Source organism: Salmo salar, chromosome 12, assembly GCF_965601325.2.
Source record: "Salmo salar chromosome 12, fSalSal1, whole genome shotgun sequence".
Classification (NCBI taxonomy): Eukaryota; Metazoa; Chordata; class Actinopteri; order Salmoniformes; family Salmonidae; genus Salmo; species Salmo salar.
The window spans coordinates 107,072,719-107,097,116 of NC_138302.1; the positions used below are offsets into that span (position 1 = coordinate 107,072,719).

The following is a 24,398-nucleotide window of genomic DNA, read 5'->3' on the forward strand; positions in this document are numbered from 1 at the left end:
GAGATCCTGATTGAAAACAGCAGAGGTGTATTTGGAGGGCAGGTTGGTCAGGATAATATCTATGAGGGTGCCCATGTTTATGGATTTAGGGTTGTACCTGGTGGGTTCCATGATAATTTGTGTGAGACTGAGAGCATCTAGCTTAGATTGTAGGATGGTGTTAAGCATATCCCAGTTTAGGTCACCTAACAGAACCAGCTCTGAAGATAGATGGGGGGCAATCAATTCACATATGGTGTCCAGGGCACAGCTGGGAGCTGAGGGGGGTCTATAACAGGCAGCAACAGTGAGAGACTTGTATCTGGAGAGATTAATTAAAAAAATTAGAAGCTCGAACTGTTTGGGCATAGACCTGGAAAGTATGACAGAACTTTGCAGGCTATCTCTGCAGTAGATTGCAACTCCTCCCCCTTTGGCAGTTCTATCTTGGCAGAAAAGTTGTAGTTGGGGATGGAAATCTCCGAATTTTTGGTGGCCTTCCTAAGCCAGGATTCAGACACGGCAAGGACATGAGGGTTGGCGGTGTGTGCTAAAGCAGTGAGTAAAACAAACTTAGGGAGGAGGCTTCTGATGTTAACATGCATGAAACCAAGGCTTTTACAGTTACAGAAGTCAACAAATGAGAGCGCCTGGGGACACACAGGGCCTGGATTAACCTCTACATCACCCGAGGAACAGAGGAGGAGTAGGATGAGGGTACGGCTAAAGGCTATCAAAACTGGTCATCTAGTGCGTTGGGGACAGAGAATAAAAGGAGCCGATTTCTGGGCGTGGTAGAATAGATTCAGGGCATAATGTACAGACAGGGGTAAGGTAGGGCGCAGGTACAGTGGAGGTAAACCTAGGCATTGAGTGACGATAAGAGAGGTTGCATCTCTGCTGGGTGAGGTCACCCCATGTGTGGGAGGTGGGACAAAAGAGGTATCTGAGGCAAGTTGAGTGGGGCTAGGGGCTCCGCAGTAAAATAAAACAATGATAACTACCCTAAACAACAGTATACAAGGCATATTGACATTGGTGAGAGAGATAAAGCGAGGCATAAAGCAATCACAGGTGTTGATTGGGAGAGCTAGCTAAGACAACGGGTAAGACAGCAACAGCTAATCAGCTAAGACAACAACAGGTAAAATGGCGATGAATGAGCAGAGAGGGTCAGTTAACTACACACAGGGCCTGAGTTGACCTGTGTCATTGATTTAGACCAGATAGACAGATCACCTGCAGTGATGGAACACCTTATGCACTCGCTTATGGTTATGACTGGTTTTAATAAGGTATGATGGTGTACAAAATCAAAATACCTTACATATAAGCTTAGTTTCACTCAAAACAGCTCATAAAAATCTGTCTGTGGTATGAATACTTTGTAGAACTATGATACAGAAACCCTCTGAATGGAGACATACAGTAGTGCTGTATTGCTGTGTAATATCTGAAAATAGTTACTCTACCGGAAATAAATCCTATAATTCCTATAATTCCCTACAATGTTATACAGTGAATTTGGAAAGTATTCAGACCCCTTGACTTTTTCCACATTTTGTTACATTACATCCTTAGTCGAAGATGGATTCAATAGTTTTTTTCCCCTTTATCAATCTATACAAAATACCCCATAACGACAAAGCAAAAACAGGTTTTTAGAAATTTTAGCAAATGTATTACAAATAAAAAACAGAATTTTCAGATTTACAAACAGTTGAAGTCGGAAGTTTACATACACCTTAGCCAAATACATTTAAACTCAGTTTTTCACAATTCCTGACATTTAATCCTATTAAAATTCCCAATCCAGTTAGGATCACCACTTTATTTGAAGAATGTGAAATTTCAGAATAATAGCGGAGAGAATTATTTATTTCAGCTTTTATTTCTTTCATCACATTCCCAGTGGGTCAGAAGTTTACATACACTCAATTAGTATTTGGTAGCATTGCCTTTAAATTGTTTAACTTGGGTCAAACTTTTCGGGTAGCCTTTGTAATGTGGGTCTTACAAAGGGGACCAAGGCGCAGCGTGGATAGTGCTCATTCTTTGTATTTAATGAAATCACTTTTACTTCTATGGGCTAGGTGGGACGCCTGCGTCCCACCTACTCAACAGCCAGTGTAATCCCGTGGCGCGATATTCAATTACCTCAAATGCAAAAACTTCAATTTTTCAAACATATGACTATTTTACACCATTTTAACCTGTTAGGGCTAGGGGGCAGTATTGACACGGCCGGAAAAAAACGTACCCGATTTAATCTGGTTACTACTCCTGCCCAGTAACTAGAATATGCATATATTGGCTTTGGATAGAAAACACCCTAAAGTTTCTAAAACTGTTTGAATGGTGTCTGTGAGTATAACAGAACTCATATGGCAGGCAAAAACCTGAGAAGATTCCAAACAGGAAGCGCCCTATCTGACAAGTTGTTGTTCATCTTGGCTCTTTTTATTGAAGACTGAGGATCTATCCCGTAACGTGACACTTCCTACGGCTCCCATAGGCTCTCAGAACCCGGGAAAAAGCTGAATGATATCGAGGCAGCCTCTGGCTGAAACACATTATCGCGTTTGGATAGTGGCTGGTCAAAGTACTCTGAGACTCACGCTCGTGCACGAGGGCACGAGATGTATTTATTTTCTCTCTCTTTGTACGTATACAGGCTTTCCCGGTCGGAATATTATCGCTTTTTTACGAGAAAAATGGCATAAAAATTGATTTTAAACAGCGGTTGACATGCTTCGAAGTACGGTAATGGAATATTTAGAATTTTTTTGTCACGAAATGCGCCATGCTCGTCACTCTTATTTACCCTTTCGGATAGTGTCTTGAACGCACGAACAAAACGCCGCTATTTGGATATAACGATGGATTATTTGGGACCAAACCAACATTTGTTATTGAAGTAGAAGTCCTGGGAGTGCATTCTGACGAAGATTAACGAGAGTCTTGTCTTTAAAATGGTGTAAAATAGTCATATGTTTGAAAAATTGAAGGTGTTGCATTTTTGAGGTATTTGAATATCGCGCCACGGGATTACACTGGCTGTTGAGCGTCCCACCTAGCCCATAGAAGTTAAAGACAAGACTCTCGTTAATCTAACCACACTGTCCGATTTCAAAAAGGCTTTACAACGAAAGCAAAACATTAGATTATGTCCGCAGAGTACCCAGCCAGAAATAATCACACACCCATTTTTCAAGCTAGCATATAATGTCACATAAACCCAAACCACAGATAAATGCAGCACTAACCTTTGATGATCTTCATCAGATGACAACCCTAGGACATTATGTTATACAATACATGCATGTTTTGTTCAATCAAGTTCATATTTATATCAAAAACCAGCTTTTTACATTAGCATGTGACTAGCATGTGACTAGCATTCCCACCGAACACTGCCGGTGAATTTACTAAATTACTCACGATAAACGTTCACAAAAAACATAACAATTATTTTAAGAATTATAGATACAGAACTCCTCTATGCACTCGCTATGTCCGATTTTAAAATAGCTTTTCGGTGAAAGCACATTTTGCAATATTCTCAGTAGATAGCCCGGCATCACAGGGCTATCTATTTAGACACCCAGCAAGTTTAGCATTCACCAAAGTCAGATTTACTATAAGAAAAATGTTATTACCTTTGCTGTCTTCGTCAGAATGCACTCCCAGGACTTCTACTTCAATAACAAATGTTGGTTTGGTCCCAAATAATCCATTGTTATATTCAAATAGCGGCGTTTTGTTTGTGCGTTCAAGACACTATCCGAAAGGGTAAAGAAGGGTTACGAGCACGGCGCATTTCGTGACAAAATATTTCTAAATATTCCATTACCGTACTTCGAAGCATGTCAACCACTGTTTAAAATCAATTTTTATGCAATTTTTCTCGTAAAAAAGCGATAATATTCCGACCGGGAAATCGTTTTTTATTACAAAGAGAGTGAAAGTAAAAGCATGCTATCCCCTCATGCACGAGCCTCAGTCTAATGGCCCTCTTATAGAGCACTTGCCAAACGCTCTAATGCGTTTCAGCCTGGGGATGGAATTACATCGTTCAGCTTTTTCCCGCCTTCTGAGAGCCCATGGGAGCCGTAGGAAGTGTCACGTCATGCCAGAGATCCCCTGTATTTGTTAGAGATGATCAAGGAGGACAAGAAATGGTCAGACAGGCCACTTCCTGTAAGGAATCTTCTCAGGTTTTGGCCTGCCAAATGAGTTCTGTTATACTCACAGACACCATTCAAACAGTTTTAGAAACTTTAGGGTGTTTTCTATCCAAAGCCAATAATATGCATATTCTAGTTACTGGGCAGGAGTAGTAACCAGATTAAATCGGGTACGTTTTTTATCCGGCCGTGCAAATACTGCCCCCTAGCCCCAACAACTACCCACAAACCCCAAAGGAAAACAGGCTGCCTAAGTATGGCTTCCAATCAGAGACAACGAAAGACACCTGCCTCTGATTGGAAACCATACGGCCAAAACATAGAAAACAAAACATAGAAATAGAAATCTAGAAAACCCCCACATATAAACAGAAAACCCAAAACCATCCAAAACAACCCACCTGTCACGCCCTGACCACTCTACAATGGCAAATGACCTCTTACAAGGGTCAGGATGTGACAGTACCCCCCCTAAGGTGCAGAGCCCGACTGCACCTAAACAAAAACCAACAAAAACAACCCCAAACACAAAGGGAGGGAAGGGAGGGTGACAAACGTCTATGGCGGCTCATGTGCTACACCCAGACCCTTCCTCTCCCTCTGATCCTCCAGCAACGGAGGTGGCTCCGGCTCAGGGTGTAAGCCCCGTTCCGCCCGGGGATCCCTCCGCTTCTGTAACCCTGGCCTGTGGATCATTATCGGAGCAATTGGACTGTAGATCCTTACCGGAAGCTCTGTGCTGTAGACCACCGCTGGAGGATCTGGGCTGCAGGCCGCCGCTGGAGGACTGGGCTGCGGGCCGCCGCGTGGCCGGGCGCGGCCGGCTGAGGCTCCGGCGGGGGCGTCGCTGGGGCTCCGGGCGGGGAGCGCGCTGGGCTCCGGGCTGGGGAGCGCGCGGAGGCCCGGGCGGGGGCGTCGCGGAGGCTCCGGGCGGGAGCGCGCGGGCTCCGGGCTGGGAGCGCGCGGGGCTCCGGGCTGGGGAGCGTCGCTGGAGGCTCCGGGCTGGGGAGCGTCGCTGGAGGCTCCGGGCTGAGGAGCGTCGCTGGAGGCTCTGGGCTGAGGAGCGTCTCTGTAGGTTCCGGACTGGGGACCTTCGCTGCAGGCTCCGTGCCATGGATCATCACAACTGGTTCCGCGCCATGGATCATCACTCGAGGCTTTGTGACATGGATCATCACTGGAGGCTCCGGGCCATGGATTATCGCTGGATGCTTCGTGCCATGGATCACCCCTACAGGCTCCGGCCATGGATCATCACTGGAGGCTTTGTGCCATGGATCATCCCTACAGGCTCCGGGCCATGGATCATCACTGGAGGCTTCGTGCCATGGATTATCACTACAGGCTCTGGGCCATGGATCATCACTGGAGGCTTTGTGCCATGGATTATCACTGGAGGCTTCGGACCATTGATCATCACTGGAGGCTTCCTACGGGGAGCTGGAACCAATCTCACCAGACTGGGGAGACGCACTGAGGACCGAGTGCTCAAAGCAGGCACAGGCCTTACTGGGCTATTGAGGCGAACTGGAGGGAGAGTGTGGGAAGCAGGCACAGGACTTCCTGGATCCTGGAGGCGCACTGGAGGGAGAGTGCGAGGAGCAGGCACTGGACGTACTGGGTTATGGAGGCGTACCGGAGAGAGAGTGCGAGAGACAGGCACATGCTCACCACAATAAGGACGGGGAGTTGGCTCAGGGCTCACCCCAGGCCCAGCCAAACTACCCGTGTGCCCCCCCAAAAAACATTTTTTGGCGCTGCCTCTCGTTCTTCCCCGGTAGGCTCTGATATCTGTCAATGACTTGCCCCCAAGTCCAGTTTCTCCTCTCCATCCATTCCATGTGTGACCAGGTGTCCATCTCTGCCTGGGCACACCGCTTTGATCCAGTCATGGTGGGTAGTTCTGTAACGTGGGTCGTACATATGGGACCAAGGGACCAGCATGGATAGTTCTCATTCTTTGTATTTAATGAAATCACTTTAACAACAAAACAACAAAAACGACCAACAACAGTCCCGTCAGGTACACTCGACTAAACGGAAACAACTACCCACAAACCCCAAAGGAAAACAGTCTGCGTAAGTATGGCTTCTAACCAGAGACAACTAAAGACACCTGCCACCTGATTGGAAACCATACCCGGCCAAAACATAGAAAACAAAACATAGAAATAGAAATCTAGAAAAACCCCACATATAAACAGAAAACCCAAAACCACCCAAAACAACCCACCTGTCACGCCCTGACCACTCTACTATGGCAAATGACCTCTTACAAGGGTCAGGACGTGACAGCCTTCCACAAGCTTCCCACAATAAGTTGGGTGAATTTTGGCCCATTCCTCATGACAGAGCTGGTGTAACTGAGTCAGGTTTGTAGGCCTCCTTGCTCGCACATGCTTTTTCAGTTCTGCCCACACATTTTCTATAGGATTGAGGTCAGGGCTTTGTGATGGCCACTCCAATACTTTGACTTTCTTGTCCTTAAGCCATTTTGCTACAACTATGGAAGTATGCTTTAGGTCATTGTCCATTTGGAAGACCCATTGCGACCAAGCTTTAACTTCCTGACTGATGTCTTGAGATGTCAATATATCAACATAATTTTCCTACCTCATGATGCCATCTATTTTGTGAAGTGCACCAGTCCCTCCTGCAGCAAAGCACCTCCACAACATGATGCTGCCACCCCCATCCTTCACGGTTGGGATGGTGATCTTCGGCTTGCAAACCTCCCCCTTTTTCCTCCAAACATAACAATGGTCATTATGGCCAAACAGTTTATGGCGGTTTTGGAGCAGTGGCTTCTTCCTTGCTGAGCAGCCTTTCAGGTTATTTCGATATAGGACTCGTTTTTACTGTGGATATAGATACTTTGTACCGGTTTCCTCCAGCATCTTCACAAGGTCCTTTGCTGTTGTTCTGGGATTGATTTGCACTTTTCACACCAAAGTACGTTCATCTCTAGGAGACAGAACGTGTCTCCTTCCAGAGCGGTATGACGGCTGCGTGGTCCCATGGTGTTTATACTTGCGGATTATTGTTTGTACAGATGAACGTGGTACCTTCAGGTGTTTGGAAATTGCTCCCAAGGATGAACCAGACTTGAGGAGGTCTACACATTTTTTTCTGAGGTATTGGATGATTTCAGATGATTTTCCCATTATGTCAAGCAAAGAGGCACTGAGTTTGAAGGTAGGCCTTGAAATACATCCACAGGTACACCTCCAATTGACTGAAATTATGTCAATTAGCCTATCAGAAGCTTCTAAAGCCATGACATCATTTTCTGGAATTTTCCAACCTGTTTAAAGCCACAGTCAACTTAGTGTATTTAAACTTCTGACCCACTGGAATTGTGACACAGTAAATTATAAGTTAAATAATTTGTCTGTAAACAATTGTTGGAAAAATGGCTTGTGTCATGCACAAAGTAGATGTCCTAACCGACTTGCCAAAACTATAGTTTGTTAACAAGAAATTTGTGAAGTGGTTGAAACACTTAGGTTGGAGTTATTAAAACTCATTTATGTAAACTTCCCGACTTCAACTGTAAGTATTCAAACCCTTTACTCAGTACTTTGAAGCAGCTTTGGCAGCGATTACAGCCTGAAGTCTACTTGGGTATGAGGCTACAAGCTTGGCACACCTGTATTTGGGGAGTTTCTACCATTATTCTCTGCAGATCCTCTCAAGCTCTGTCAGTTATTTTCAGGTCTCTCCAGAGATGTTCGATTGGGTTCAAGGCCAGGCTCTGGCTGGGCCACTCAAGGACATTCAGAGATTTGTCCCGAAGCCACTCCTGCAATGTCTTGGCTCTGTGCTTAGGGTTGTTGCCCTGTTGGAAGGTGAACCTTCGCTCCAGTCTAAGGTCCTGAGTGCTCTGGAGCAGGTTTTCATCAAGGATCTCTCTCTCTACTTTGCTCTGTTCATCTTTCCTTCAATCCTGACTAGTATTGCAGTCCCTACCACTGAAAAACATCCCCACATCATGATGCTACCACCACCATGCTTCACCATAGGGATGGTGTCAGGTTTCCTCCTAGCATTCAGGACAAAGAGTTCAATCTTGGTTTCATCAGACCAGAAAATCTTGTTTTTCTCATGGTCTGAGAGTCTTTAGGTGCTTTTTGGCAATCTCCAAGCAGGCTTTCATGTGCCTTTTACTGAGGAGTGTCTTCTGTCTACCATAAAGGCCTGATTGGTGGAGTGCTGCAGAGATGGTTCTCCCATTTCCACAGAGGAACTCTGGAGCTCTCTGAGTGACCATCGGGTTGTTGGTCACCTCCCTGACCAAGGCCCTTCTCCCTCGATTGCTCAGTTTGGCCAGGCTGCCAGCTCTAGGAAGAGTCTTGGTGGTTCCAAACTTCTTCCATTTAAGAATCATGGAGGCCACTGTGTTCGTGGGGACCTTCAATGATGCAGCTATTTTTTGTTACCCTTCCCCAGATCTGTGCATCGATACAATCCTGTCTCAGAGTTCTACAGACAATTCCTTCTACCTCATGGCTTGGTTTTTGCTCTGATATGCACTGTCAACTGTGGGACCTTATATAGACAGGTGTGTGCCTTTCCAAATCATGTCCAATCAATTGAATTTACCACAGGTGGACTCCAATCAAGTTGTAGAAACATCTCAAGGATGATTAGTGGAAGCAGGATGCATCTGAGCTCAATTTCGAGTCTCATAGCAAAAGGTCTGAATATTTTTGTTAATAAGATATGTCTTTTATTTTTAATACATTTGCTAAAATTTCTAAACCTGTGTTTGCTTTGTCATTATGGTGCATTGTGTGTAGATTGATGAGGAAAACAACTTATTTAATCCATTTTAGAATAAGGCTGTAAAGTAACAAAATGTGGAAAAAGTCAAGGGGTCTGAATACTTTCCGAATGCACTGTATATTCAACCTGTAATAGTATATGCATTGGTATAACGTTTGGTTGGACATGACTGATGATTTCAACATGCTTTTGAAGCATTCTGCCATAGGGCCTACCTCTCCCATTGTTTCACTAGCAGTGATCCTACTGCTGGGTGTGGTGTAAGTAAATTAATTAAACTAAGCCATATTTCTGTTCATTGTCTCTCAGAATAAATGGATGAATCACGTTTTGTCAATAAAATTAAGTAAATTTCAAATGTTTGTGTACCGCCCCTTTAAATGGCAGTCATTTTTACCACATTAATATGACAAAATTTGTATTTACTTCAAAATACTAAACTAAATGGTACTACAATCAAATGATGGTAAATCAGCTTTTTAGTACTTATGTGGATCTTGCTTTGGGAAAAATGCTGCAGATTATTTAAAGGGAACTTTTAAATGTGTGTTTTACATAATATGCAAATTAACTGTAACTTTGCTGAAACAAAAGTCTGTTTTGGTTATTTTTCATTTCAGATAAAAAAATGGACATGTCAAATGATGTTTTGATAAAAATGTTGTTGATATTTTGCTATGATTGTTGCTTTTTCCAATACATTTCTTCTTGGAGTCAAAATTACCCCAGTTGGTCATCAAGGTGTCAACACAGTACAGACAGCAGGTAGCCTAGTGCTTAGAGCATTGGACTAGTAACTGAAAGGTTGCAGGATCGAATCACTGAGCTGACAAGGTAAAAATGTGCCGTTCTGCCCCAGAACAAGGCAGTTAACCCACTGTTCCTAGGGTGTCATTGAAAATAAGAATTTGTTCTTAACTGACTTGCCTAGTCAAATAAAGGTTAAATAAAATATATGTTAAGTAGGTTGGTAGTATGATGGTTGAGTTAATGTACATTTTACAATAACTTACTAAAAACTGGTTGCCAGTTAGGTTATGCAGAATTCACAGCAAATTCCACAAAATTCAGTAACTTGTTGTTTACCCAACTTTCATTGCAACCAGTAGCCTGTAGTGTACTGTACAATTGCAGGATATTTTTAACGGTGTAGTATTTCATGGCATGAAGGAAAACATGGTTGTTAACATTTCCCAATAAGAAAACCCAAACTTGTTGCTCAACAGAAAAATGGAACTAACAAATGATCCACTGACAACCAAAATGGAAAAGGTGGAGTTTTAAAAAGGGTTCTGAAATCCATGGGGGTTCCTATTGACTGGGTGCTGGCCAAGCAAACCTGAACAGGGTCAGAGCAAACTTAAGGAATCCCAGGAGTTTCCAGTACTTTATATTAGGCTGTGAAAACAATGAAAGCATGCTCAGCGCAGATTCCTGAAGTGGCCTGAAGCAGTCTGAAGTTATCTAAAGCTGTCTGAAGCGGTCTAGAGAGGTCTGGAGCTGACTCTGGTCACAGTGCAGTCTGGACCATCCTGTACATTTACTGTTACTATGTAATCATCACTCTATATAAACTCAGCAAAAAAATAAACGTCTCTTTTTCAGGACTGTCTTTCAAAGATCATTCGTAAAAATCCAAATAACTTCACAGATCTTCGTTGTAAAGGGTTTAAACACTGTTTCCCATGCTGGTTCAATGAACCATAAACAATTAATGAACATGCACCTGTGGAACGGTCGTTAAGACACTAACAGTTTACAGACGGTAGGCAATTAAGGTCACAGTTATGAAAACTTAGGACACTAAAAGAGGCCTTTCTACTGACGTTCTACTGAAAAAAACGAAAGAAAGATGCCCAGGGTCCCTGCTCATCTGCGTGAATGTGCCTTAGGCATGCTGCAAGGAGGCATGAGGACTGCAGATGTGGCCAGGGTTAGGGTTAGGGTTAGGGTTAGACAGCGCTACAGGGAGACAAGACGGACAGCTGATCATCCTTGCAGTGGCAGACCATGTGTAACAACACCTGCTCAGGATCGGTACATCTGAACATCACACCTGCGGGACAGGTACAGGATGGCAACAACAACTGCCAGAGTTACACCAGGAACGCACAATCCCTCCATCAGTGCTCAGACTGTCCACAATAGGCTGAGAGAGGCTGGACTGAGGGCTTGTAGGCCTGTTGTAAGGCAGGTCCTCACCAGACATCACCGGCAACAACGTCACCTATGGGCACAAATCCACCGGCACTGGACCCGACAGGACTGGCAAAAAGTGCTCTTCACTGACGAGTCACGGTATTGTCTCACCAGGGTTGATGGTCGGATTCGCGTTTATCATCGACGGAATGAGCGTTACACCAAGGCCTGTACTCTGGAGCGGGATCGATTTGGAGGTGGAGGGTCCGTCGTGGTCTGGGGCAGTGTGTCACAGCATCATCGGACGGAGCTTGTTGTCATTGCAGGCAATCTCAACGCTGTGTGTTACAGGGAAGACATCCTCCTCCCTCATGTAGTACCCTTCCTGCAGGCTCATCCTGACATGACCCTCCAGCATGACAATGCCACCAGCCATAATGCTCGTTCTGTGCGTGATTTCCTGCAATAGCCAGCAAAGAGCCCGGATCTCAATCCCATTGAGCACTTCTGGGATCTGTTGGACTGGAGGGTGAGGGCAAGAGCCATTCCCCCCCAGAAATGTCCGGGAACTTTCAGGAAGAGTGGGGTAACATCTCACAGCAAGAACTGGCAAATCTGGTGCAGTCCATGAGGAGGAGATGCACTGCAGTACTTAATGCAGCTGGTGGCCACACCAGATACTGACTGTTACTTTTGATTTTGACCCCCCCATTATTCAGGGACACATGATTCCATTTCTGTTAGTCACGTCTGTGGAACTTGTTCAGTTTATGTCTCAGTTGTTGAGTCTTCTTATGTTCATACAAATATTTACACATGTTAAGTTTGCTGGAAATAAACGCAGTTGTCAGCAAGAGGACGTTTCTTTTTTTGCTGAGTTTTTGACTACCATTATTACTGATATTACTACAGATATTTGGACTGATATTTGGATTACTCACCTCACCACTTTGGTTCCGTTCCTGATCAACTGTATGTCCACGTTACACGACCCGTTGGCATGGGATACCAGGTTGATCTCTGAGAATGCCGCCTGACACCCACACACACACACACACACACACACACACACACACACACACACACACACACACACACACACACACACACACACACATACACACACACACACACACACACACACACATTTTTAACACTTTATTTGAATCCACCAATCAAATGTACATTAAAAGGATCCAAACATCTCAAAAGTCACTGTATGCATGGCACTCAATGGTACAGAAAGCACCTCCTTTTCCAAAAAGCTAGGCTGCCCACGACAGCTGAAATAGAGCAGTACCTAGCCAATGGCTTTGCCCTAGTTGTTGTCAGGCCCGCAAACTGGAGACAACGCACTGCAAGCCTGTGTATGTGTACGAGACTACCAAATATCAGCGCCACCAGCTTGCACCTACTACATGTAGCTGTCAATTGAGCAGCCCACTTCCAAAATGAGCACCTCTCCCTGGCCTCCCCCATCAACAACAATATCTGGTTCATTTGGCATCAGGAAAACACATCAACCTCATCATACCAGCATCCCCTTACACTAGGATGTTTATTCACGTGTGCTGTTGGTGAGACCACTTGTCTCACCTCGCTGGCTATCAGGTCAATAAGGCGTTCATGTCTAGCAATGTACAAATCCTTGTATGAGCAGCAGCCATTAACATGGGCAATGGACTCCATTACATTTGACTCAATACAAAATGGGTCATGGCTTGCAGGGTACCAATGTTCTGTATATAGATTTTCTTCAACTGTATTATTGACTGTATGTTTTGTTTATTCCATGTGTAACTCTATGTTGTTGTATGTGTCAAACTGCTTTGCTTTATTCTTGGCCAGGTCGCAGTTATAAATGAGAACTTGTTCTCAACTTGTCTACCTGGCTAAATAAAGGCGAAATAAAATAAAACATTTAGGGGCTTCATAGCAAAGGGGGTGAATACATATGACGGCACCATTTTTCAATTTTTTTTAGCATAGAATTTTTTGAAACAAGTCATTTTTAAAATTTCACTTCACCAATTTGGACTATTTTGTGTATGTCCATTACATGAAATCCAAATAAAAATCTATTTAAATTACAGATGAAGACGGCTTCACAGTATTGTCTCTTATCGATGGCAGTTATATCGTTTTGGACCTTGAGCGTAGCTGAGGTGCACCCATGACCAGCTCGGAAACCAGATTGCATAGTGGAGAAGGTATGGTGGGATTCGAAACGATCGGTGATCTGTTTATTAACTTGGCTTTCGAAGATTTTAGAAAGGCAGGGCAGGATGGATATAGGTCTGTAACAGTTTGGGTCTAGAGTGTCTCCCCCTTTGAAGAGGGGGATGACACAGCAGCTTTTCCACATACTGACCAGCTCATATTAACAGAAGCGTGCTATATGGAAGACCAATCTAAACTCATCTCTCGGGTATGTCCAGCCCACTCATTATCTCAGCCAATCATGGCTACTGGGAAAGTTGCTGTTTTTTCTGTGGCTTAACCAATTAGGCTCGTAATTTAACAATTTTATCAGTATTTACAGATGGAATACAAGTTTGTTATTAAAGCACATGAAAGTTTACATGTTCGAGAAGGCATTTATGCCAAAAAAACAATTTTGATAAACAAATAAGTTTACATTTAAATGTCTCTCCTGTGAAGTAGTGACCCGCGACATATGCCTAGTTTCCTGAAACAGGTCACATCTGTGGGACCTTATATAGACAGATGTGTGCCTTTCCAAATCATGTCCAATCAATTGAATTTACCACAAGTGGACTCCAGTCACATTATAGAAACATCTCAAGGATGATCAATGGAAACAGGATGCACCTGAGCTCAATTTTCTGGTCTAATAACAAAGATTCTGAATAGTTATGTAAATAAGGCATTTCTGTTTAAAGAAAATTCAAAAAAAATCTAAAAACCTGTTTTCACTTTATGATTATGGGGGATTGTCTTTAACTTCTAGCGCCGACAGAGATGGCCTCCTCGCTTCGCGTTCCTAGGAAACAATGCAGTATTTAGCTTTTTTATGTGTTATTTCTTACATTGTTACACCAGTAAATATTTAGGTTTTATTACATACAGTCAGGAGGAACTATTGGATATAAGAGCAACGTCAACTCACTAACATTACGACCAGGAATACAACTTTCCCGAAGCGGATCCTCTGTTTGGTCCACCACCCAGGACAATGGATCGGATCCCAGCCGGCGACCCAAAACAACGGCGCTGCAGAAGGGGCAGACGGAGCGGTCTTCTGGTCAGGCTCCATAGACGGGCACATCCAGTCTCTTGACAACAAGGTAGACGAAATCCGAGCAAGGGTTGCCTTCCAGAGAGACATCAGAGATTGTAACGTTCTTTGTTTCACGGAAACATGGCTCACTCGGGATACGTCATCAGAGTCGGTACAGCCACCCGGCTCCTTCACGCATCGCGCCGACAGAAACTAACATCTCTCTGGTAAGAAGAAGGGCGGGGGCATAAGCCTTATGATTAACGAGACGTGGTGTGATCATAACAACATACAGGAACTCAAGTCCTTTTGTTCACCTGACCTAGAATTCCTTACAATCAAATGCCGACCGCATTATCTACCAAGAAAATTCTCTTCGATCATAATCACAGTCGTGTATATCCCGCCCTAATCAGACACATCGATGGCCCTGAAAGAACTTCATTTGACTCTATGTAAACTGGAAACCACATATCCTGAGGCTGCATTTATTGTAGCTGGGGATTTTAACAAGGTTAACCTGAAAACAAGGCTCCCTAAATTTGATCAGCATATCGATTGCGCAACCCAGGCTGGCAAAACCCTGGATCATTGTTATTCTAACTTCCGCGATGCATATAAAGCCCTCCCCCGCCCTCCTTTCGGAAAATCTGACCACGCCTATAGATAGAAACTAAAACAGGAGGCACCCGTGCTCAGGTCTGTTCAACGCTGGTCCGACCAATCGGATTCCACGCTTCAAGATTGCTTCGATCACGTGGACTGGGATATGTTCCACATAGCGTCGGACAATAACATTGATGAAAACGCTGATTCGGTGAGTGAGTTTTTTAGCAAGTGCATCGGTGATGTTGTACCCACAGCGTCTATTAAAACATTCCCCAACCAGAAACCATGGATTGATGGCAGCATTCGCGCAAAACTGAAAGCGCAAACCACTGTTTTTAATCAGGGCAAGGTGACCGGAAACATGAACGAATACAAACAGTGCAGCTATTCCCTTCGAAACGCAATCAAACAAGCTAAGCGTCAGTATAGAGACAAAGTAGAGTCGTAATTCAACGGCTCAGACACGAGAGGTATGTGGCAGGGTCTATAGTCAATCACGGACTACAAAAGGAAAACCAGCCCCGTCGCGGACCACAATGTCTTGCTCCCAGACAAACTAAACAACTTCTTTGCTCGCTTTGAGGACAACACAGTGCCACTGACACGGCCCGCTACCAAAACCTGCGGGCTCTCCTTCACTGCAGCCAACGTGAGTAAGACATTTAAATGTGTTAACCCTTGCAAGGCTGCCGGCACAAACGCCATCCCCAGCCGCGTCCTCAGAGCATGCACAGACCAGCTGGCTGATGTGTTTACGGACATATTCAATCAGTCCTTATCCCAGTCTGCTGTTCCCACATGCTTCAAGAGGGCCACCATTGTTCCTCTTCCCAAGAAAGTGAAGGTAACTGAGCTAAATGACTACCGCCCCGTAGCACTCACTTCCTTCATCATGAAGTGCTTTGAGAGACTAGTCTAGGACCATATTACCTCCACCCTACCTGACACCCTAGACCCACTCCAATTTGCTTATCGCCCCAATAGGTCCACAGACGACGCAATCGCAATCACACTGCCCTAAGCCATCTGGACAAGAGGAATACCTATGTAAAAATGCTGTTCATCGACTACAGCTCAGCATTTAACACCATAGTACCCTCTAAACTCGTCATTAAGCTCGAGACCCTGGGTCTCGACCCCGCCCTGTGCAACTGGGTCCTGGACTTCCTGACGGGCTGCCCCCAGGTGGTGAGGGTAGATAACAACATCTCCACCCCGCTGATCCTCAACACTGGGGCCCCACAAGGGTGCGTTCTCAGCCCTCTCCTGTACTCCCTGTTCACCCATGACTGTGTGGCCATGCACACCTCCAAATCAATCATCAAGTTGCAGACGACACTACAGCGGTAGGCTTGATTACCGACAACCTCAGGAGGCTGAAGAAATTTGGCTTGTCACCAAAAACACTCAAAACCTTTTACAGATGCACAATCGAGAGCATCCTGTTGGGCTGTATCACCGCCTGGTACGGCAACTGCTCCGCCCACAACCATAAGGCTCTCCAGAGGGTAGTGAGGTCTGCACAATGCATCACCGGGGGCAAACTACCTGCCCTCCAGGACACCTAGACCACCCGATGTCACAGGAAGGCCAAAAAGATCATCAAGGACAACAACCACCCGAGCCACTGCCTGTTCACCCCGCTATCATCCAGAAGGCGAGGTCAGTACAGGTGCATCAAAGCGGGGACCGAGAGACTGAAAAACAGCTTCTATCTCAAGGCCATCAGACTGTTAAACAGCCATCACTAACATTGAGTGGCTGCTGCCAACATACTGACTCATCTCTAGCCACTTTAATAATGAAATATTGATGTAATGAATGTATCACTAGACACTTTAAACAATACCACTTTATATAATGCTTACATACCCTACATTACTCATCTCATACAGTGAGGGGAAAAAAGTATTTGATCCCCTGCTGATTTTGTACGTTTGCCCATTGACAAAGAAATGATCAGTCTATAATTTTAATGGTAGGTTTATTTGAACAGTGAGAGTGAATAACAAAAACAAAAATCAAGAAAAAAAATGCATGTAAAAAATGTTAGAAATTGATTTGTATTTTAATGAGGGAAATAAGTATTTGACCCCCTCTCAATCAGAAAGATTTCTGGCTCCCAGGTGTCTTTTATACAGGTAATGAGCTGGGATTAGGAGCACACTCTTAAAGGGAGTGCTCCTAATCTCAGTTTGTTACCTGTATAAAAGACACCTGTCCACAGAAGCAATCAATCAATCAGATTCCAAACTCTCCACCATGGTCAAGACCAAAGAGCTCTCCAAGGAGGTCAGGCTGGAATGGGCTACAAGACCATCGCCAAGCAGCTTGGTGAGGTGACAACAGTTGGTGCGATTATTCGCAAATGGAAGAAACACAAAATAACTGTCAATCTCCCTCGGCCTGGGGCTCCATGCAAGATCTCACCTAGTGGAGTTGCAATGATCATGAGAACGGTGAGGAATCAGCCCAGAACTACACGGGAGGATCTTGTCAATGATCTCAAGGCAGCTGGGACCATAGTCACCAAGAAAACAATTGGTAACACACTACGCCGTGAAGGACTGAAATCCTGCAGCGCTCGCAAGGTCCCCCTGCTCAAGAAAGCACATATACATGCCCGTCTGAAGTTTGCCAATGAACATCTGAATGATTCAGAGGACAACTGGGTGAAAGTGTTGTGGTCAGGTGAGACCAAAATGGAGCTCTTTGGCATCAACTCAACTCGCCGTGTTTGGAGGAGGAGGAATGCTGCCTACGACCCCAAGAACATCATCCCCACCGTCAAACATGGAGGTGGAAACATTATGCTTTGGGGGTGTTTTTCTGCTAAGGGGACAGGACAACTTCACCGCATCAAAGGGACGATGGACGGGGCCATGTAACGTGAAATCTGGTGTGAGAACCTCCTTCCCTCAGCCAGGGCATTGAAAATGGGTCGTGGATGGGTATTCCAGCATGACAATGACCCAAAACACACGGCCAAGGCAACAAAGGAGTGGCTCAAGAAGAAGCACATTAAGGACCTGGAGTGGCCTAGCCAGTCTCCAGACCTTAATTCCATAGAAAATCTGTGGAGGGAGCTGAAGGTTCGAGTTGCCAAACGTCAGCCTCAAAACCTTAATGACTTGGAGAAGATCTGCAAAGAGGAGTGGGACAAAATCCCTCCTGAGATGTGTGCAAACCTGGTGGCCAACTACAAGAAACGTCTGACCTCTGTGATTGCCAACAAGGGTTTTGCCACCAAGTACTAAGTCACGTTTTGCAGAGGGGTCAAATACTTATTTCCCTAATTAAAATGCAAATAATTTTATAACATTTTTGACATGCGTTATTCTGAATTTTTTTTGTTATTCTGTCTCTCACTTTTCAAATAAACCTACCATTAAAATGATAGACTGATCATTTCTTTGTCAGTGGGCAAACGTACAAAATCAGCAGGGGATCAAATACTTTTTTCCCTCACTGTATGCTGTACTCTATACCATCTACTGCATCTTGCCTATGCCGTTCGGCCATCGCTCATTCATATATTTTTATGTACATATTCTTATTCATTCCTTTACACGTGTGTATAAGGTAGTTGTTGTGAAATTGTTAGGTTAGACAACTTGTTAGATATTACTGCATGGTCGGAACTAGAAGCACAAGCATTTCGCTACAGTCGCATTAACATCTGCTAACCATGTGTATGTGACAAATAAAATTTGATTTGATTTGTTTAGTTTTACTCAGCCTATACTAATATTTATCAAATTAGTATAGGCTGAATGAGGTGCTTTTGGCTGGGGTCAAAATTATTCCAAAGGCCTTACATTGTTCATATTGATACAGAAACCCTAAACAATTATTTCGATTTGTTAAGAACAAGTTGAATGATAAAGTCATGAAAATTGTGAAGAATTGAATTACCCTTCCTGGTTTACCCTCTAGTGTTTCCTGGTTTACCCTCTAGGGTTTCCTGGTTTACCCAATTTTTTCCCAGTAAGGTTTGACTAATATGTCTGTAGAGGTATTAGCCATATTAAATTAAACTGCTCAGACGTTATTGAGACAGTATTATGTCCCAACCCACTCTGACGCCTAGCCAGCTGGACAGAGAGAGGAAGGACCTCCTCTGTTTCCTGTCCTGTTGAATCACCAGCCTCCGACCACAGTTCCACAGGGTTAGGGTTAGCTCTACAGCTCAAGAGGAGACAGTGGGGATCAAATCAAATCAAACTTTATTTGCCACATGCGCCAAATACAACAAGTGTAGACTTTACCGTGAAATGCTTATTACAAGCCCTTAACCAACAGTGCAGTTGAAGAAGAAGAACATATTTACCAAGTAGGATAAAATAAAAATAAATAATAAAAAGTAACACAATAAGAATAACGAGGCTGTATACAGGGGGCACCGGTACCGAGTCAGTGTGCAGGGGTACAGGCTAGTTGAGTACATGTAGGTGGGGGCGAAGTGACTAAGCATAGCTAACAAACAAACAGCGAGTAGCAGCAGTGTACAAAAGGAAGGAAGGGAGGGAGGGAGGGATGGACGGGGTCAAAGTAAATTGTCCGGTGGCGATTTTTATGAATTGTTCAGCAGCCTATTGGCTTGGGGTTAGAAGCTGTTGAGGAGCCTTCTGGTCCTAGACTTGGCGTTCTGATACCGCTGGCAGTGTGGTAGCAAAGAAAACAGTCTATAACTTGGGTGACTGGAGTCTTTGACAATTTTATGGGCTTTCCTCTGGATGGCAGGAAGCTTGGCTCCAGTGATGTACTGGGCCGTTCGCACTAACCTCTGTAGCCTTTGAGCAGTTGCCATACCAGGCGGTGATGCAACCGGTCAGGATGCTCTCGATGGGGAAGCTGTAGAACCTTTTGAGGATCTGGGGACCCATACCAAATCTTTTCAGTCTCCTGAGGGGGAAAAGGTTTTGTCGTGCCCTCTTCACGACAGTATTGGTATGTTTGGACAATGATAGTTTGTTGGTGATGTAGACAGCAAGGAACTTGAAACTCTTGACCCACTCCACTTCAGCCCCATCGATGTTAATGGGGGCCTGTTCGGCCTGCCTTTTCCTGTAGTCCACCATCAGCTCCTTTGTCTTGCTGACATTGAGGGAGAGGTTGTTGTCCTGGCACCACACTGCCAGTTCTCTGACCTCCTCCCTATAGGCTGTTTCATCGTTGTCGGTGATCAGGCCTGCCACTGTTGTGTTGTCAGCAAACTCAATGATGGTGTTGGAGTTGTGTTTGGCCACGCAATCGTGGGTCAACAGGGAATACAGGAGGGGACTAAGTACACACCCCTGAGGGGCCCCAATGTTAAGGATCAGCGTGGCAGACGTGTTGTTGCCTACTCTTACCACCTGGGGGCGGCTCGTCAGGAAGTCCAGGATCCAGTTGCAGAGGGAGGTGTTTAGTCCAGAGTCCTTAGCTTAGTGATGAGCTTCGTGGGCACTATGGTGTTGAACGCTGAGCTGTAGTCAATGAACAGCATTCTCATATAGGTGTTCCTTTTGTCCAGGTGAGAAAGGGCAGTGTGGAGTGTGATTGCATCACCTGTGGATCTGTTGGGGCGGTATGCAAATGGCCTTCGCTTCCTTGGGCACAGGGACTATGGTGGTCTGTTTGAAACATGTAGGTATTACAGACTCAGTCAGGGAGAGGTTGAAAATGTCAGTGAAGACACTTGACAGTTGGTCCGCGCATGCGTTGAGTACACATCCTGGTAATCCGTCTGGCCCAGCGGCTTTGTGAATGTTGACCTGTTTCAAGGTTTTGTTCATATCGGCTACCGAGAGCGTTATCACACAGTCATCCAGAACAGCTAGTGCTCTCATGCACTCTTCAGTGTTGCTTGCCTCGAAGCGAGCATAAAAGGCATTTAGCTCATCTAGTAGGCTCGCGTCACTAGGCAGCTCGCGTCTCGGTTTCCCTTTGTAGTCCGTAATAATTTTCAAGCCCTGCCACATCCGACGAGCGTCAGAGCCGGTGTAGTAGGATTCAATCTTAACCTCTTGACGGTCGCCTAGGATAGGGGGCGCCACAGCGCATTTTGAAAAAAATGTGTGCCCATTTTAAACGGCCTACTACTCAAACTCAGAAGCTAGGATATGCATATAATTAATACTTGTGGATAGAAAACACCCTAAAGTTTCTAAAACTGTTTGAATGGTGTCTGTGAGTATAACAGAACTCATATGGCAGTCAAAACCCAGAGACAGATGGAAACAGGAAGTGGAATTCTGAATTGCGAACTCAACTTCATCACGTTGCCTATTAATCACACCGTGAGCTATGGTTCATTGAGTACTTCCTATTGCTTCCACTAGATGTCCCCAGTCTTTACAAAGTGATTTGAGTCTCCTACTGTGAACACTGAATGAATGACACGCTGTGGAACGTGGTCACACGGAGAGGGCCATCACCATTATGACGCTGGCGCCCCTGGTTACCCTCCCCTTTCGAAACGTTTTGAAACACAATGCAATCATCCTCCTTGAATCTTATTGGCTCTCTTGTTGAAAAACGCCCTGAAGATTTATGTTATACAACGTTTGACATGTTTGAACGAACCTAAATGGGAAAAAAATGCATTTTCTCGAAATGGCTGTCCCGCGGCCGACGGAGCATTTGGATCAGCTTTCAGACGCGCTAACAAGAACAAGCTCTTGGAGCATAAAGGAGTAATTTTTTCGAACTAAAATACATTGTTGTGGACCTGGGATTCCTGGAAGTGCTTTCTGATGAAGACAACCAAAGGTAAGGGATTATTGACAATAGTATACAAGACTAGATGTGATATGCGATTGTTCCAAGATGGCGCTGACCTGTAACGTTAGCCTATTTTTCAGAGTATCGCATCCCCTTTCATCGCAAAGTATGATTACCCAGTAAAGTTAATTTTAAATCTGGCATTACAGGTGCTTTCAAGAGATATTCATCTATAAATCTTAGAATGACAATATTACATTTTAAAAATGTTTTCGAATAGTAATTTAGTAAATTGTAGCTCTGTTTCATCGGATGCATTTGAGGGAAAATAGTCAACGTTACGCACCGATGTAAAATGCTGTTTTTATATATAAATATGAACTTTATCGAACAAAAGAATGCATGTATTGTGTAACATGATGTCCTAGGTGTGTCATCTGATGAAGATTGTCAAAGGTTAGTGCTGCATTTAGCTGTTTTTTGGTTATTTGTGATGCATGTGGTTGGTCGGAAAATGGTTATGTGGCTACTTTTACGATATACTCCTCTAACATAATCTAATGATTTGCTTTTGCTGTAAAGCCTTTTTGAAATCGGACAACGTGGTTCGATTCAGGAGAGGTGTATAAAAAAATTATTAAATTTTGTTATGCTAATGGCGATATGATTTTTCGCTGGATGTCCGTCCCGTTTGATGGTTCATCGCAGGGCATTGCGGGATTTCTTATAAGCTTCCGGATTAGCCTCCCGCTCCTTAAAAGTGGCAGCTCTAGCCTTTAGCCCGATGTGGATGTTGCCTGTAATCCATGGCTTCTGGTTGGGATATGTACATACAGTCATTGTGGGTACGATGTCATCGATGCACTTATTGATGAAGCCAATGACTGAGGTGGTGTATTCCTCAATGCCATTGGATGAATCCTGGAACATATTCCAGTCTGTGCTGCAAAACAGTCCTGTAGTATAGCATCCGTGTCATCTGACCACTTCCGTATTGAGCGAGTCACTGGTACTTCCTGCTTTAGTTTTTGCTTGTAAGCAGGAATCAGGAGGATAGAATTATGGTCAGATTTGCCAAATGGAGGGTGGGGGAGAGCTTTGTATGCATCTCTGTGTGTGGAGTAAAGGTGGTCTAGGATTTTTTTCCCCCCTGGTTGCACATGTGACAAATTTGGTAAAACTGATTTAAGTTTACCTGCATTAAAGTCCCCGGCCACTAGGAGCGCCGCTTCTGGGTGAGCATTTTCTTCTTTGCTTATTGCCTTATAGAGTTGGTTGAGCGCAGTCTTAGTGCCAGCATCGGTCTGTGGTGGTAAATAGACGGCTACGAATAATACAGTTGAGAACTCTCTTGGTAGATAATGTGTTCTGCAGCTTATCATAAGGTACTCTATTCAGGCGAGCAATACCTCAAGACTTCTTTAATATTAGACATCGTGCACCAGCTATTATTGACAAAAAGACACACAGCCCCACTCCTCGTCTTACCAGAGGTAGCGTCTCTGTTCTGCGGTGCATGGAAAATCCCGCTAGCTCTATCTTGTCCGTATCTTTGTTCAGCCACGTCTCGGTGAAACATAAGATGTTACAGTTTTTAATGTCCCGTTGGTAGGATAATCTTAACCAATGATTACACGTTAGCAAGAAGAATGGAAGGCATTGGGAGTTTACACGCTCACCTCTGGATTCTCAGAAGGATCACCGATCTGCGTCCCCTTTTCCAGCGTCGTTTCTTCACGCAAAAGGCGTGGATCTGGGCCTTTTCCAGCAAAAGCAGGATATCCTTCTCGTCTGAGTCTTTAAAGGAAAACGTTTCTTCCAGTCCGCGGTGAGTAATCGCTTTTCTGAAGTTATTTTCGGTCATAAGAGACGGTAGCAGCAACATTATGTGCACAATAAGTAAAAAAAATAAGTTACACAAACACAAAAAAATTACAAAATAGCACAATTGGTTGGATGATGTGACATTAAATCCTGTGCTAGGATAAAATATAGAATGAACATCATGTGACATCATGATAGTAGATATAATCATGGTGTTGGCCTGAAGACAGTCTGTACTGATGGGTGGCTTCCCTGTGACTCAGTTGGTAGAGCATGGTGTGTGCAACGCCAGGGTTGTGGGTTCGATTCCGACGGGGGGCCAGTACAAAAAAATAAATAAAATAATAATAATAAAAAAAATGCATGAAATGAAATGTATGCATTCACTACTGTAAGTTGCTCTGGATAAGCGCTTCTGCTAAATGACTAAAATGTAAATGACTGTGGAGGACTGGTCTGTCCACCAACTTACAATAACAACAACCAAGGACCTCTCAGAAATGAAAGATAGATTAATATTATACTTACTCAAATATTGTCATTAAATAAGTCCTTTTCTCAACCTGCCTAAATAGTAGATAAAAGAGAATATACTTTGTTGAGGTTTTCTTCCTTTGTTCCTGGAGGGACAGAGGCGGTGTGTAGTACCCACCTACTGCCTGTTGGGAAAGTACTGTGTGTTGTGTATAGTGTGAGTGAGTGCAGGGTTCCCCAACTGGTGTCCTGCAGACCGAATTTGGCCCACGGGTGGTTTTATTTGGCGGCTCACGTTTTCTAAGGAAAGAAATATTATTATTGTTGGACATAAAAGACACAGTCAGGTCCATAAGTATTTAGACAGCGACACAATTTGCATCATTTTGGCTCTGTACGTCACCACAATGGATTTGAAAGGAAGCAATCAAGTTGTGCTTTAAGTGTAGACTTTC

At 44.3% G+C, this 24,398-nt stretch overlaps 1 protein-coding gene across 1 annotated transcript in view; it reads right to left on the minus strand.

The window, feature by feature from the left end:
• LOC106566274 (synapsin-1) overlaps positions 1-24,398 on the minus strand; it is a 222,766-nt gene that overhangs the window by 156,286 nt on the left and 42,082 nt on the right. Inside the window, exon 3 of the mRNA XM_045692010.2 lies at positions 12,032-12,123. Within this exon, the coding sequence (XP_045547966.1) occupies positions 12,032-12,123 (92 nt within the window). The remainder of the gene's footprint in view (positions 1-12,031; positions 12,124-24,398) is intronic.